The following is a 16,095-nucleotide window of genomic DNA, read 5'->3' on the forward strand; positions in this document are numbered from 1 at the left end:
GATGAGCTAGTCTGTGTCCTAAGATTCACACGAGGGTCTAGAGAGTCTGGGGGCTGGGTCGCCTTTTGTTAAACACATCCTGCCGGGCAACAGGAGGAACCTGAGTCAACCGTCCCTGGTTGTGACCGAGACAGCTCACCCTTCACGCTCAAGTACTGAGGGGCCAAGCACACGAGGTGGGGAAGAGTGCCGTTCAGGGAGTCTCTTTCCTATTCTACCGACTTTTCTCTGAGCCAGAAAGTGTGTCCAATGGAAAGCAAGAAAAGTGTTCCCAGATGGGACGGTGGCCCTTCCCCAGCAGTTGTCCGGCCAGGAGCTGCCCCCAGCCTGAGCCAGGGGGCGGGGCGGCCGAGGGCCGCTGTGTTCGCGACCCACTCCCGCAGCCTCTCGTCCGATCCCGCCACCCTGCGTGTCCAGGGCAGCATGTGGCCGGCGTCCTTGGACCAGCAATCCCCACCTCTGCCCACTCACGACAGACAGAGGGACAGGTACTGGTGTCCACGCCACACGGGTGCCACGCCAGGGCACCTCGGGGCTGGGGAGCAGGTGGGCGCGAGGTCCCGGCAGCAGCTACAGACGAATACTTCCTCCTCCGGCCTAAACCACCTGTGACGAGTAAGTCCTTTAGTGTCAGAAACATCTTCAGAGTTTCAAAGCTGGAACTGCACCGGCCCCGCCGCTTTTGTCCGCCTGTCCCTTTGGCCCCAGCCTCCCCCTCTGATGGTGACGTCCTCGTGTGAGGTGTGCGTGCAGGGAGTGTGAGCACGAATCCTCGAGAGAGAGAGAGAGAGAGAGAGAGAGAGAGAGAGCGCGTTGGCACACGGCCTGCGCACACCCGGCGGCAGCAAGGGAAGGAGCAAGGCCCCTCGCCTGGGCCGGGCTCCCTCACACCAGCTCCATCGTGGGCCGCACCCTTCCTGGAATCCGAGGGCTCCGGTTGGTGTTTGAACCTGTGGAGCTTGCGCGGGTGTGTGAGGAGGGCACACAGCCTTCCGCATGGCCTCCTCCCAGCCTCCTCTCCTGCCAGGGGTCTGAGGGAAGACGGGGCCCCTGAGGTCAGGGGTGCAGGGCCTGTGAGCCGGGCCCTGGGGCGGCCAGCACTGCGGCTGAGTCAACACACAGGCCTCGTGGGATGTGCACACCCGCCCCCCTCACACGTGTGCGGAGGCCATTCCCAGGAACACACACAGGGCCGGAACGCCCACCCCCGGCAGCCTCGGAGCAGAAACCTCCCGCATGCGAGTGGTGGCCCGAAACATGAGCTCCCCCGGTGCCCCGTCCCTTTGGCCAGGACAGACCTGAGCTCCTAGGTCACCAGGACCGTCAGGGCACCACGATGGGTCAGCATCAGAAGCTACAGGAGACCAGGCAGGGGATGGCGATGCACACCCTGAGCAGTCGCTGGTCCTCGGTACCGCCCCCCCCCCCCTGCCCCCAGCGCGTAAGCCGCTGGAGAAAGGGCCACGGGACTGGCCTCCCCTGTGCCCTTGCCTGCCAGGATGCTCCCAGACCTCTCCCTCCCCTAAAAACCCCCTTGTGCTTCTGGGCCTGCCGGTGGGTGCTGCGTGGGCAGGGGTCCCCTGTGGGCAGAGCTCCAGGCTTGGCTGACGGGCCTGCTTCTGTTCCCCAGACGCAGCCGGTGCCCAACCCCATGGCCTACCTCCTGCACCAGTCCCCCTGGTGGGCCCACCGCTTTGAGACGCTCAGCAACCACTTCCTGGAGCTCGTGGTGCCTTTCTTCATCTTCCTTGGACGGCGGCTGTGCATCCTCCACGGGGCCTTACAGATCCTGTTCCAGGTGAGCCCACGGCCGACGTCACCCCTGTAGCTGTCCCCGAGATCGCGGGCTCTGCTGGGGGAACGAGGCACATGGCCCAGGACGTGCGACCGGGAAGCCCTCCGTGGTGCCTTCTATGGGGTTCCTTTCACGTGCGAGCTGCACGTCGGGTCTCCGAGGAAAGGGCTTGTGGTGGTCTACTTCCACGCGGACAGCTGTTCTCAACCCCCGGCTCCGGGGCCCCTCCGCGGTGGGCAGGGGCTCCACCACCTGCCTCCCCTGGGGCGCTGACCATCCGGGACCTCTCCTTTCCCTAAACGTGGGCATCTACCTGTCGATGCCCAGGAAAAACACTGTGGGGACTTCCAATTCCTACGTCGTATTTATCGTCCTCGCGGACAACGACCGGTCCCGTGTGTGCGCCGTGTGAGAGTGCTCCTGGGAACACCTATCCAGACGGAGGGGCGCCGGGCCTGGCCGTCCTGCTCCAGACCCTGGGGTCCGCCGTGGTGGCGGTGTGCTTTGGGCTGTGCTCCCTCGGTTCTGAGTGTGTCCCGCGGTGCGGACGTCCTGCAGCTGTACCATCCGGGGCGTTTCCAGGTTTTCACCGTCACAGACAAATGGGAGTCCGTGTCCCAGGCGGGCGCGACGTCACGCGGGACGCGTCCTCTCCTCTCCCTCCGGCACGTGAGCCCCGCTCGTCCCGCCTCCTCGCCAGCTCTGCTCCGGCCGGTCTTTCCGTTGGCCGTTCTGGTGGGTGAGGATCCGACGGGGGGAGTGGGATCCGACGGCAAGAGCCGCCACCTTCACGAAGGCCCTGCCTTCCGGCGCCTGCGGTGCGGGTCGTCCACAGCAGAGTGTCTCATACCCACCGGGTGGCTTCCTGCCGGACGCATCACTCGAGTTGATCCTGTCGACGCAAGTTTTCTCAGCCGTGTTGCTCTCTGCTGCTGGGGTGCAGACACAGCGCTGACTTGCACGTATCGGCCACGTCCGACTGCCCCTGCGCTCGTCGCCTGTCCCTCTGCTCGCCTGTCCCTCTGCTCGCTCACCCCTTGAGGCAGTACGCGCTCCGGCTGCTTTTGTTCTGGGTTTTACGGGTCCCGAGTGGATGCTGAATTTCAGCAAGCGGTTTTTTGTCCAGCAGCTGGGAGAGGGCCTCCCCTCCCGTAAGCTGTAACACGGGGAGTCGCACGAAGGCTGCGAACGCCGAGCCAGTCTCACATCCTCGGGTGAACGCAGCTCTGCCACACGTGTACTTCGACACGTCCCTGGGAATAACTTGCCGGTATCCGTGTGCATCTGGCGTGGCCGCAGGGAATGACGTCCGTCGCCAGTGGCGGCCCGTCCGGGCCCCGCTCACGGCGCTTCCGCCCCCCACGCGGCTCCGCGAGGGCAGGCGGCCACGGGGCAGAGGCGGCACCCTGGGGGCTGCTGGACAGGCCGGGTTTGCATTTGTCCCGAAGGCAGATTTAGCAGCAAACGTTTTCCTGGGAACTGGGCCATTGGTCACAGCAGAGAGGTTTCTTCCCGAGCGGAGGCAAGACACGCTCTCAAGTCACAAGTGCACGTATCTCAACTGGTATTCTTGAACTTGTTTTCGCGTGTTTGGGTTTCCGTTTGTTCCTTTCAGCCTTCTTGAACTATTTTTGTTGTTCCCTTATTTCTCTCTGAGTTACACATGTGGCTTCTCGCGGGTGAACGCGTGCTCTTTGCACAGACTGAAAAGTCTGAATTTCCTCCCTGTTTTGCTGCCACGGCTGCCCAGGCTCTGCTCCGGCCCTCCAGTGCTTCGGTGGCTCTGCTTTTTTGATTCATACGCTTTTTTAGAACGGTTTTGGACTTACAGAAAAGCTGAGTGCAGAGGGTCCCCTTGTCCGTGAACTTGTTGCATTCATGTGACACCCCGGTCACAATGAGCGTGGCCAGGCCCGTGACCCCTGCTCCCCCACCCTCTGATGAGGGACACACCCAGGCCGGCAGGGGCGCTGTGCATCACGCCTGCCCCACGCGCACTTGAGCCCCGTGGTCCCACGGCCCCAAGTCAGCAGGAGGCGGCCTCGGGCAGAGGCTGGAGCATCCCTGAGAGCGTCCGCCAGTGTGGGCGCCACCTCGTGCTGGACCCTCCTCCGCTGTCCAAGGATGCCCGGCCAGTGGGCTCCCCTGTCCCCTCCCACAGGAGAACGTCCCCCTCCCCATTCCAAGGCGACTCAGAGGACCCTGGCCAGCACAGCCCGCTTGGCGTCAGGGTTACCATGGTGCCAGAGAACCGCTCAGCGTTGTGGGGCCTTAATTAGCCACCGCCTCGGCTGCTTTTCCGGGCTGTGGACCAGGGGACCCTCTCCAGGCTGTAAACCTGCCTGGGCCCGTGAGACCAGCTTGCACCTACTGCTTTCTCTCCAAAACCCCGAAGCCAGGGTTTGACGAGTGGAAGAGGAAAGCACACTGTCCCGTTACTTGACCGGATGAGGGTGGGAGGTTTGCGCTAGTAGAACGGATGGAGAGGCTTCAGCGCCTTGAGAGCAGGATTTGAGAGATCCTCACTTGCCCGCAGAACCAGGGCCCTCGAAGTGCCCTTGTCCGTTCACAGAGTGCTTGGCGGGAGTCCTGCGTCAGGACGGGCGCCAGCTTGCCGGACCCGGCTGGGCCGCAAGTCCGAGTCCTGGCCTGGGGCACCAGCGTCTCCACTGCAAGCAGAGGGTCTCAGGCCACGTGGCCGGTCTCAACCCTGTTCTAGGCTCTGCTGCCTGCATGCGTAACAGCACACGGCGATGGCGCAGGAACGCGGGGCAGGGGAGGCCAGAGCCAGACCTTCCTGACCTGCAGCTCTGGGCATTATTCTACAAGACCAGCCCTTCTGCTTGTAGTCCAGGCAGGTCCCCAGTGTCCCCCCCTTCTAGTGCCATGCCGCGCGCCAGACAAGGCAGCAGAACGCTAGCACGGCGGCTCTCCTCCGAGGCACGGTCTGATGCCCCCACGGGGCCGGGCCCCAGCTCCCTGGAGCAGGGAGGACGGATGGCCAGCTGGTCCAGCCGCGAAGTGTCCGGCCCCCTCCCAGGCAGCGTGGGGTCTCAGGCTGGGGGGCCGCAGGGCGCAGTCTCGGGGCAGGAGCGGGTGTGCCGGTCACCCCAGCGAGCGGTACACCGTGGGCACGCCCACCCGAAGGTTTCCGCGTTGTCCTGACGGGGGCCACGCTCCCGTTTCTGCACCCGACACACTGAGGGGCGTCTCTGGTTCTGTTTGTTTCCGTTCATTCCTTCGGGGAAGGGTTGAGGATGTGAGCATGCTCACCTCCTCCCACGCTCAGTTTACACAGCTGTTCCGGAGGGTTCTGCAACGCCACCGGTCCGCTGTCTCCTTGGAGAGGTGCACGTGAGAGGCGACAGGAGAGCTGAACTGCGCGGTCCCGGACGCACCCCCCCCCCCCCATTCTGCCACCTCAAGCCTCAGGGAGAGACCCTGGCAGGGGGGCACCCCTCCTAGCGTGGGGGTGGGGGTTTGCCAGGCAAGTGGCTCCTGGTCAGTACAGAGATCAGTCGTTCACCCCACACCCGTCTTTTCCGCCTCCCACAGCGTCCTGCTCCTTCCAGTCTCTAGGACTTTGGGCAGAATCGGGAACGTGTCACACTGGGGGCCTTCACCGGGGATGCGGGCGCAGAGAGCTGCCTCCCCCAGCCCCTGAGCCAGAGTTGGGGTCCTGGCCACAGCAAGTCACCTACAAGCATGGGTGTCCTCTCTGAGACTGGGAGCTGAGAGCCCAGCATGGGAGTTCCAGAAACCCCTTTCCTTTGGTGTCTGTTGCATCACCGGACCGCCTGCTCAGCGTCTCCTGAGCCCAGGATCCCATGCGCACGGCTCAGCGTCCTGAGTGTTCTCCAAGGCTTCCCTCTGGTCCCCGGGGGGGCAGCACGCGGGGCCGCCGGCCCAGGTCTGGTCTCCCGCAGCCCACAAGGTGACCTGCAGGCATGTTTCAGGCTCCGTTGCCGCCGTAAACACAGTGTGATCCGTTCACTGTCCCTTAGGAGAGGCTGCAGCAGTGGTGTCCCCTCAGCACACCGGGGCCACGCACGCCAAATTCCCTTTTTCTTATTAAAAGTAACCATCCCGATGAATGGGAGGAAGGACGAGGGGAGTGAGCCAGGACCGTGCGTTTCTGCAGCCTCAGGGCTCCTGCTGCTTTGTCAGAAGCAGACTTCATACCCAACGTTGTGCTCTCTGGCACCCTAGCTCTCCAGGTCAGGACACCCCAGGTGGGCTCACAGGAGGGTGACCAGTGCAGGGGCGCAGGTAGGTGAGAAACAGGTTTGTGCCACTGCCCTACTCAGACCCACCAAGATAGGAACGAAGGGACAGCCAGGCCTCTGGTCACTTTGGGCCTGTCGCCAGCCTTTCAGCACATCCTCCCCAGCTCTGACCCAGACAAAATTGTCAGAAGCCTGTGGGGCCGGCACATTCTGGATAATGGACTTGTGGGCCTCTTCCTGACATTTCCTCCTCTCCATGGCCTACGCGGGAGGGGGGGCGAGCCCATGGGGAAGCATCAGGGCAGAGCCTCCCCAAGTCCCATTCCGACTCCAAAGGCGGGGTGGGCTGGGAGCCCAACGGCCAGGAGGTGGCGCCAGGGGTGGGATGGCTGGCCACCGACCGTGACCCGCAGCGGAGCCGCTTGGTTCCCCGCAAGCTGTTCAGCAGTGGCCCTCCCCAGGGCGGGTCCCATGCAGGCCCTATTCTCACGTGTGGCTAGAGACGCTGGTCACCAGGCAGAGGACCGGGTCTGGGCTGACAGGACCCGTGTCCCCAGATGCAGACTCAGAGCCCCCCGCTGCCAAAGTAACGGTGCCACACAGGGGCACCAGCGAGCCTCAGAAGGTGGCCCGCGTCTCAAGCCTCAGGCAAGGCCTCGGGGCCTCTGGGGATCACACGCGAGGGGGCAGCTGGCTGCAAACGTCACCCTCTTCGGGGAGTCTGCAGCAGGAGCAAGGGCCCCACAGGAGATGGCCCGGCCTGTGCTGAGCAGCTGGGGAGGGAGGGTCCGCCCGGGCGTGGTCACCAAACCCCAGTTCACTCTGGGCGGATGGGGTTGTGAGCCCCCGTGGCCTGGGCCGTCTACCCCTCCAGGAAGCCTCAGGTTAGGGCACAGCAGAGGGAGTGGCCAGCAAAGCCTCTTGATGGCACTCAAGTGGAAAACACCGGCGATCTGCCACAGAAGCGGGAAGAGCAGGGTCCGTCACACCCCCGGCAGCCACCCACAGGTTTCCCGCCCCGGGCACTGCAGCTGCGGCCAGCGGTCAGCACAAACGGCCCGTCGCCACTGCGGGCCAGCAGCCCTCCTTTCGGCAGCCACGCCACGGTCCAGGGTCGTTTGTTGCCCGAACGATTCTCCTTTAAGGAAATTTAAGACATACTTAATAATTCACACACGTATGGCCGTTGCGGACTCTGCCCCCCCCCCCCCCCCCCGGCACAGACCCAGGTCTCCCGGGAGCTGTGCTGCTGGAACGGTGCTCCGACAGGCCACGGCCGGCTCTGGACTCCGGCCACCTTCCAGGACGGCTCTGTCACGTGGGCATTTGAGCCCGACACACGATGCCCAGGGGTCTCCACTGTGGACTCGCACCGCTGCGACCCCGGCTCCTGCTCGCGTCGTGAGCCTACTGGTGAGGCGCCCACAACCGAAGCGCGCCTGTTTCCTTGGGCTCCTCTCATCTGTGCGCTCAGCGTTGTCGTCAAATTAGAATGTTTGCACCTGCCTTCCTGATTCTCGTACTGCCACCTGCCTTCCTGATATTCTTACTGTCACACCTCCCTGGGTATGACAGACCCGTGCCCCTGGGGGCTGCACTTTGGTCGGCGGTGGTCTGGGCCTCAGTTCACAAGGTGGCCCCTGCTCTGTTCCCGCAGTTTGGCGGACTTTTAGCGTGTCCGTTTGTCCGAAGTCCTTGCGGTAAATTCTCCATCTCTCATGTGACCTCTTAAACTCTCAAAGTGCGTTTGGTTCTTTTACGTAGTTTTCCTAGTTCTCTTAATTATGACGACGTTTTCTCACCGATACTTTACTCACAGTAGCTGCTTCAACGCTCTTACCTCCTCGTTGCGTATTTTCTCATGTGATTCTACTCCCGTTCCATCCCAGCGGTGGCAGCGTTTCTGCAGAGGTGACCGGACGCCGGCCACCACGGGCCGTGCTAGTGAGCGTCCTCTCGGTGCTGAGTTCCCTCTCCTGACGAGCGGCTAACTGTTCACGGGTCCGTTTCTCCGTCCCGGGCAGGTGGGACATACCCTTCGCTGCAAGGCTGGTCTGGCCCTCACAGGGCCTGCGCCTCGCCAGGGTCTCTGCTGGGTGCCTGGCTTCTTCTCCCGTGTGAGCTTCCACGTGCCCGTGACTCAGTGGTGGCAGGCCCGAGGGCACCCGGGCCATCCCTGCAGCGCTCGTGTGGCTTGCGCCCCTGGGGTTCCCTCCCTGTGCTGAGGCCGCCCAAGTGCCTCCGGGGAGGGCAGAGGCCGGAGCGGTGCCGCGGCACTGGCCGCCATGGCTTGCGGGACAGCTGCCTTACCTGCTCTGTCCCCGCTGTCCCGCTGCCGCACTGTATCAGCCCCTCGGGCCCTTAGCCCGGAGAAGCCCGTTGCCCAGATGCCACTGGGGCTGCCGAGCAATGATAAGGCAGGACAGCTGTGGCCTTGGGCCCCAGAGCCTGACCCCACTTTTCCAGGATGAGGAGGCCGTGGCGGGATGCCAGCTACCATTCCTCTGCCTCGGCCCGTCCCCATCAGGCTCTACTCAGTGGAAACAGGAGGAAGGGCGTGCGATCGGATTGTTCCGGGGAGGCAGACAGGACGGGGCGTCCCCGTCCTCGGTCTGGGTGTTTACAGACGGAACTCGGGGAGGACACCGGGCCACGTGGTTCTGCCCAGTTCTCAGCTCTGGGGCCAGACCCCATGGCTGCGCCCTGGTGATCTGCCTCCCACGTGCCAAGTGCTGTCGAGAAACCATGCGACCACCCTGCTCCCCCAACCTCTGTTCCGACGTGGCGAGCGGGCGAGCCCCCACCCGGCCAGCCCCGTGCCACTCCGACTCCAGCCTGCCACTCCACACGCCACCTGTCCTGCCGCGTGTTTGACATCTTTCAGTCTGAACGCTTACACAATCTTTACTGCTAATTCAGCCTGGGACACGAGAGCCTGCCAGAGCCCCCCGAGCCTGTGCCTTGCTCCACTGGGGTGTCCTGGCCCCCTTTCACTCTGACACACGGGTCTCCTTCCCCTTCGGGGGGTTTCTGGAAAGTCCAGCAGGAAGCCCCTGATTCTGCTCAGCCCGTCTCCCTTCCCTCAAGGGTTTGTCAAGTTGCCTTCTGAAGCACCACTCAGATCTCAGCAGAATCCCCCTGCCTTTCCCCTGGTGTTTTTATTCTCCTTGACACACTGGAGAACGTCAACGTTCTCTGCCAGTGAGGCTCCTTTAAGATTAGCAGCTTTGGACTGGGTTTCTCTGGGGTCTCAGAGGCGGCCGTGAGGGGCCAGAGGGGAGACTGGGCCTCGGTACCTGTGCAGGTTCCACCAATTACGCCTGGAGGGGAGCCCCTGGGCCGTGTCCCCGGGCACTACGAAGGTCAGCGCTGTGTCTCTAGGCAGAGGTGGGTGCTGGCGGCCAGCAGTGAGAGGGCGGCTGCCGGGCTCTGCGGGGCAGGGGTGCGAACGCCCCACCTAGCCACCCCAGGTGGGCCCCGGTGTCCTGGCTGGGCCAGAGAGGACTTTGGGAACGCACCCCAGTGCGGGCGGGGGGGAGGAGGCAGGGCTCACCGTCTCGGCGGCAGCCGAGCCATAGGGAGCAGCGGAGGGAGCTTCTGCTGGCACCGCGGCCCCGGAGCTGCACCGAGCCCGCCAGCCCCGCGGGGTCCCGACAGAGTGGACCCCCAGTCGACGGCACGGAAAACACGACTTTTGTCAGAAGATGCAGGCAGCTGCCGATGGCCAAGACGGCAGAGAGGAGGCACAGCGTCCCCTCGAGTCACCTGCTGATGCAGCGGGAGAGCGTCCGGGGCCCCGGGCCCAGGGAGACCAGCACCAGAGGTCAGGCGCCTGGAGGAGGCGGACCAGGATGCCGTGTGCGGCACACTGTGGGGGGAGCCCAGTGTGCCCAGGGCACCTGCCAGCTGGGACCAAGGCCCGGGGGAGAAATCATCTAGGGGCTCGGAACCAAGAATTACTCCTGGGAGAGCCGTGAGTCCCTGCCTCTCACGTCCCACCTCGTGATGTACCCTCATCCTTAAAGCTGCTGAGACCTGCTGGAAGCACGGCTCCTCCTGCCAGAGCCTCCTGAGGCTGGCGACTGAGACACCACCTTCCTCCCCAGTCGCCAGGACCAGGACCGGCTGCAACCACAACTCGGGAAATAAGGGGCTGGGGCATCAGCTGGGACTCGCCCGCCACAGAGAAGAGCAGAGGCAGAGTGGCCCCCAGCACCCACGGGCCACGCGGGGAGACCTGACCTCGACGCCCCGCTCCGGGCCGTCCCACGGTGAGGTCGCTGCACGGGGAGACGGCCTGCTCGGCTTGGTGACGGCCACTGGCTTGTCCAGGCCGTAGTCGCTGCCGAGGTCTGTCCATCTGCTCACGCGTGCGGATGACTGGCTCGGATTCTTCTCGCCTCTGGGCCGATTCTGCTGCTTTCTGGCTTCCTCTTTTTCTCAAAGTCCCTCCTAAGGCAGGTCCGTCTGGCCACTCCCATCCTCACGTCTCCTCGGGGCGTATGCGGCAGGCGGCTGTCTCCTGTGAGCGTGTCAACTCCTGCCCCGTCCTGCCTCCCTGCCCCCCTTTCCCCCGGCCCCCGGACTTGCGGGCCGCGGCCATCCCAGGGCAGGTCCCGGGTGCGAGCGGGGCCGCCGGCCTACAACGGGGTCTGGGTGCAGAGGAGTCCCCAGCCTCACCCCACATGCAAGAAGCTAATTCGCAACTAAACACATGACGTTTACACCCGTGTGGCCCCAGAGTAACCAAGCGTCTCTCGGGACGCGTCTCAGGACACACAGAGCACTGCTTGTAAAGCTTCTAAAAAACTAGTCACTTGTAATTTTGTGAAAATGTCAACTGCAACCCGATGCCCCGACAGAAGCAGTCTGCTGGCTGGAAACGACGGGAACGCACGCACGTCTAACAGGCCCCACAGGGACACCCCAGCACTGCTCCCGCGGGGCACACCGAGACCCTGCGGGCTTTGCTGGGCCCCGCATGCCCGAGCCCCACTGCACACGTGGCCGCGGGTCTCGGGACACCGAGGTTTCGTGCCTGCCACGTTCGGGGACAGGCAGAGTGACAGAAGGCAGAGGTCAGCTCACAGGTCGTGGGGGGGGGGGGGGGGGGGGGGCGGATGACACAGGCACCAGGGGAGTATCTGGAGTGGAACTTTCTAGGTTTTATGGTGATTTACACAAGAGTCAGCATTTGTCAAGAGCCTGAACTATACGCCTTTATCACCTGTGTCAAGAGAACGGACTTAGAAAGTAAGGACGCACGTTTGCCAGAAGCTCACGGCTGCTGCTGCCCTCGCCGCCTGCTCCTGCCGGGTTCCCGAGTCCGAGCCGCTCTGAGGGCACCCGTCCATCCCCAGGGAGTGGCAGCCCAGGGCATCGGCGCCTCCTTGGAGGACCTGCCTCACGGGACCCTCCCCGCTCGGGTCGGGCGCGTCTGGCTGAGCCGTGCAGCCCCGGGCGGCGTGGGTCTCTGAGGCCGGATTCGCGGCCCCGTGTCCGTGAACGCGGTGCGGGCCCAGCAGCCTCTCCACCCCTCCCCCTCCCCCTCCAGTGCCCACTGACAGGGCTGTAATCGGGCCTGATTATTTTCAAGTCACTAAGACAACTTAAACATGTGCAGCTGCCAGAAGGAACCTTCCCCATTTCTGGCCGGGATGCAGCCGTGACAGCCAGCATCTCGCCGGGAAACAGGCTGGGTGTGCGGGAAAACCCCAGGCTGTTGGCACTCCGTCCGCTCAGAGATTCTGTGACCTTACTTCTCACAGCCAAGGTGCTAAGTCGCTTTTAGGGATGAGCCCTATCGGCAAACTGCCACAGCCTGGGTAGTGGGAAGTCGGCAGACAAGTGGTAAAGCCGGTGGCGGTTTCTCCCCAAGCACATCTGGACTTCCTAGACCCCGGGTCGCCCCAGACCCTGCAGCAGAACCAGCCTCTCGGGATGGACGGTGGCCAGCCCCGGCTCAGGCTGAGAGCGTGCCGGCGGTCCAGCCCCACTGAAGCCGAACCCGAGTGGAGGCCGGCCACGCTATCCCAGCAGGCGCCCCGGGCCCTGGCCGGCCTTTTATGTGGTCACTCAGGACGTGCCTCGGGGACCGCTGGCTGTGGAGGATGGGGTGGCCGCACAGGCGCCCCCCACCCCTAACTTCCGGGTAAGCAGCCAGAGCCTCGTCCCCCTCCCGCGTGACTTGGGCACAGGTCCCCGGGGGCTGCCGCGGGCCTGTACTCGTCGACGGTCACCACAGCAATTGCCCCAATGCAAACTACGGCATCAAACAGCGCAAGGAGACCAGCTGGCGGTCCCGTGGGTGGGAACCGGGCAGCCCCGGAGGCCGGAATCGCGGCGTCCAGAGGCCGGGTTCCACTCAAAGCTCTGGGAAGAACCCGCCTCCGAGATCAGCTGGGGCATGGACACCCTGATGAGAGAGAGGGGTCCAGACCTCGCACACCCCATGTTTCTCCAAGGGCCACCCACGCTAGGCTGCCTCGTCCCGGGCAGAGCGTGCCACGGTCGAGGTCCTCGGTGAGCACCCCTGCCCTGGGCTCAGGCGCTGCCCCGCCCCCTCCAGGTGGTCCTCGTCATCAGCGGGAACCTGAGCTTCCTGAACTGGCTGACCATGGTGCCCAGCGTCGCCTGCTTCGATGACGCCGCTCTGGGGTTCTTGTTCCCCTCCGGGCCTGGGGGCCTCAAGGACCGAGTCCGGAAGATGCAGGAAGAGGCGGCCCGAGGGACCCGGCCCACCCTAAGATACGGTGAGTGGACACCCCCGCCATGGACAGAAGCCCTTGGTCCCCAGGATGGGAACAACCAGCCCATCAGAAAGTGTCCACATCAGCCTCAGAGAGCATCCTGGCTCGGGCGTCCGGGCTGTGCCAGGCCCTTCCCTCGGTTCCTGTGAGCCCACAGGCGCCCCTCCCTGGCGGGCAGCTGGCCTAGAGTGAGGCTCACCCCACCATCCCCCTCCCTGCCCGCCCCCCAGGCTGCATGGTGCGGCAGGCAGTGCACGTGGCACTAGGCATCCTGGTGGCCTGGCTCAGTGTCCCCGTGGTCCTCAACCTGCTGAGTCCCGCGCAGGTCATGAACACCTCCTTCAACTCCCTGAGGATCGTCAACACATACGGCGCCTTCGGAAGGTACGTGCGAGGTCTCTCCTCGCCCCGTCCGCCGTGTGCGCACGTGCGACCCAAGGTCCCTCACAGAGACCCACCCCAACCTTCCAAGGGGGCAGCCTGGGTCTAGGGCAGGCTCGTGGGGAGGTGGGTAGGAACCAGGCAGCCCCAGAGGCCGGAACCGCCGTGTCCGGAGGCCGGGTTCCACTCAAAGCTCTGGGAAGAACCTGACTCCGAGATCAGCCGGGGCGTGGACACCCCAGTCTCAGCCGGGTCTGCTCAGGAGAGAAGCCACGGTGCAGAGGCACAGCAGCCGCCACAGTCGTGTGCCCAAAGCCCCCCGCCTCGGTCTCCCCACAGCATCACCAAGGAGCGCACGGAGGTCATCCTGCAGGGCACGGCCAGCCCCAACGCCAGCGCGCCGGACGCCGTGTGGGAGGACTATGGGTTCAAGTGCAAGCCGGGTGACCTGGGGCGGCGGCCGTGCCTCATCTCTCCGTACCACTACCGCCTGGACTGGCTCATGTGGTTCGCGGCCTTCCAGGTAAGGGCCTCTCCTGCTCCCGGCGCATTCCCAAGGCCACGACGCCCTTAGTGGGGGTGAGCCCTTGCCTCACACGGCCCCCCTGGGAGAGGACGCGGCCGAGAAAGCCAGCGTCAGGGTGTCAGCGGGGGCCTCGTTCATTCAAGGACAGCCTCAGGAAGACGCCTCACACGAGACCCCGGGGCCGGCAGGTGACAACACTGACAGGCCCGTGCCCACTCCATCCGAGGACAGGACAGTATGACGGGAGCTGGGCCCTGAGAGGAACGGTCCACGGGCACCTGCCCCACGGCCAAGAGCAGGGAGTGAGCGGCTCTTCCAGAGAGGAACCCAGACGGAGAAAGTGGGATGGTGGGCCCGGCCCCCAGGAGAGACTAACCCCGACCACACTTGGGGGGAGGGGGCGGTGAGGAAGCAGCAAGCTGAGGGCCCCGGGGACTACGGCTTAACGGTTCTGGCCCATCCAGGGGGCCCCCACGTGCCCGGCTCTGTGCCCACAGCCAGCACCCCACTCCTTTCTCACCCCCAGACCTACGAGCACAACGAGTGGATCATTCACCTGGCAGGGAAGCTCCTGGCCAACGACAGGGAGGCTCTGTCCCTACTGGCCTTCAACCCTTTCAAGGACAGGGCCCCCCCCAGGTAAGAACCCTTTCCTGGACAGCCCAGCGTGCCGTGCCCTCAGCACTCTCTCAGCGCTGCTCCTACAAATGCGGGCACCCCCAGCCATGCCCCAAACCCCTGAAAACATGCCTGAGTGCCAACGTCCCCACGCTCTGGACCCCCCACCTTGATTGGCACTGCTCGCCTGCGTCAGAGGGCAGGGTGTGGCACCAAGTGTCGAGCCCTTCCTTTTCCAGGGGTCACCTGCCCCCCCCACCCCACCCCCACAGCCTCTCCTTCCAAGGAGCAGCCGCTCGGCAGGCAAGGGGCCAGGCTGCCCGACACAAGTCTTCCCTTGCAGGTGGGTCCGGGGAGAGCACTACAGGTACAAGTTCAGCCGCCTGGGGGGCCGGCATGCTGCGGCAGGCAAGTGGTGGGTCCGGAAGAGGATCGGCCCCTACTTCCCCCCACTCAGCCTGCGAGACCTGGAGGGCTACTTCCGGTCCCGGGACTGGCCGCTCCCGGAGCTGGAGTAGAGCCGGTCCCGGGCCAGTGCGCGGAGGAATAAAGCAGGAAGGCCCAGCTACCTGGGTGAGGTCTCGTGCGCCCGGGGAACCGCCACCCACTCCCACAGAGGAGGGGGTCCCAGGGCGACTTGTGCTGGCCTCCAGAGTCAGTCCCTGGGCCGCCGCATCCCCTTCCTTACAGATGGAGTTCTCTGCGGAGAGCCCGCCCCCGGTCCCTTTGCCGGTCACCAGTACCGCTCTGATCCCACCGTGTCCACCAGCACCAGGGCGCTGGGTCCACACAGGCCCCCGGCCCCGGGGCACCTGAACCCCATCACGTGCCTGGCAGGGCCACAGGGAAGCTGCCACTCCCGACCTGTGCTCTTAGCAGCCCCCGGTGCTGCCCCCACGCCCAGGAGGTGCCCGGGAGAGGGAGACGCCACGGCTCCTGCCCGCCCCTTGTGCCTGCCCCCTTCTCAGAACCTGCACGCCTCCCCCTCCCCCAGCTCCAGGTCCAGAGGCACAGACAGAAGCCCTTTGTTCCTCCCTAGGCGAGCCCCCTCCCACCCCCCGTGAGTGACCGTGGAGCCTCCTGCTCCCTGACCCCCGCCCTGGGAGTGCCCACGGCGGCAGTTCCGAGGACTGACGGGCGCAAGTTAAACTACGTGGATTATTCCTTGCCAGGCGTCCTTCTGGGGGTCTCTGCCACGTGACATGGACTGCAGCCCCACATCGTTACTGCCTGATGTTAGCCGGGAGCACACACGACTCCCACCCCACGGCGGCGCCCCTGCCGATCAGGTGCCCGGACTCCCTGCCCTAGCTGCCCCTCCCCCTCCCCGCACCCGTCCGGAGCGCCTGGCCACCCCAGGGAGGGTCCCGGCGGGAACGAGGTGCTTCAGGCAGGAGGCCCGGCCGAGGGGGGCACAAGCGCGGGTCTGTGTGGAGGGCCCCCCCACACACACAGCCCGCCGCGGGGGGGGGGCGGCCAGCCGGTCCAGGTGCCAACAGAGAGGCCGTGTTCCTGCTCGCGGGGACACAGGCTCCCTGTGTCTGGCTCAGGACAGACACGGCCTCAGACGAGGAGCCTGGAGCCAGCGAGTCTGCCCGCGGCGGCCGCACGGAGCTGCCCACCAGCCCGCCGTGGCCTGGGCAGCCCTTCCTAGGGGGCTGTCCCGGAGCTCTGCCGCTGGGTGGGGGCACGGGGCGGGCGGGCGGCCTGGGGAGACTCCGCCGCCAGAACCACCGCAGGCCCCTGGCAGCTCTCGTTCCCATACCGTGGGCTCACCACACCCCTGCCCGCGGGCGCCAC

General features: G+C 65.1%; 1 protein-coding gene across 3 annotated transcripts in view; it reads left to right on the forward strand.

Annotated features, from left to right (window-relative positions):
- The window catches only part of LMF1 (lipase maturation factor 1), an 89,742-nt gene extending 74,881 nt beyond the window's left edge, over window positions 1-14,861 (forward strand). The window contains exons 6-11 of one of the 3 annotated variants that reach the window (XM_045048058.1): window positions 1,631-1,798; window positions 12,590-12,773; window positions 13,001-13,154; window positions 13,491-13,594; window positions 14,204-14,316; window positions 14,639-14,861. In XM_045048058.1, coding sequence (XP_044903993.1) covers window positions 1,631-1,798; window positions 12,590-12,773; window positions 13,001-13,154; window positions 13,491-13,594; window positions 14,204-14,316; window positions 14,639-14,845 — 930 coding nt within the window. In that variant the 3' untranslated portion in view covers window positions 14,846-14,861. Of the gene's footprint in view, window positions 1-1,630; window positions 1,799-12,589; window positions 12,774-13,000; window positions 13,155-13,490; window positions 13,675-14,203; window positions 14,317-14,635 lie in introns of all 3 variants that reach the window. The other 2 variants (XM_045048057.1, XM_003999053.6) reach the window with 2 other exon arrangements.
- The last annotated feature ends 1,234 nt before the right edge of the window (window positions 14,862-16,095 follow it).

This window comes from Felis catus, chromosome E3, assembly GCF_018350175.1.
Source record: "Felis catus isolate Fca126 chromosome E3, F.catus_Fca126_mat1.0, whole genome shotgun sequence".
NCBI lineage: Eukaryota > Metazoa > Chordata > Mammalia > Carnivora > Felidae > Felis > Felis catus.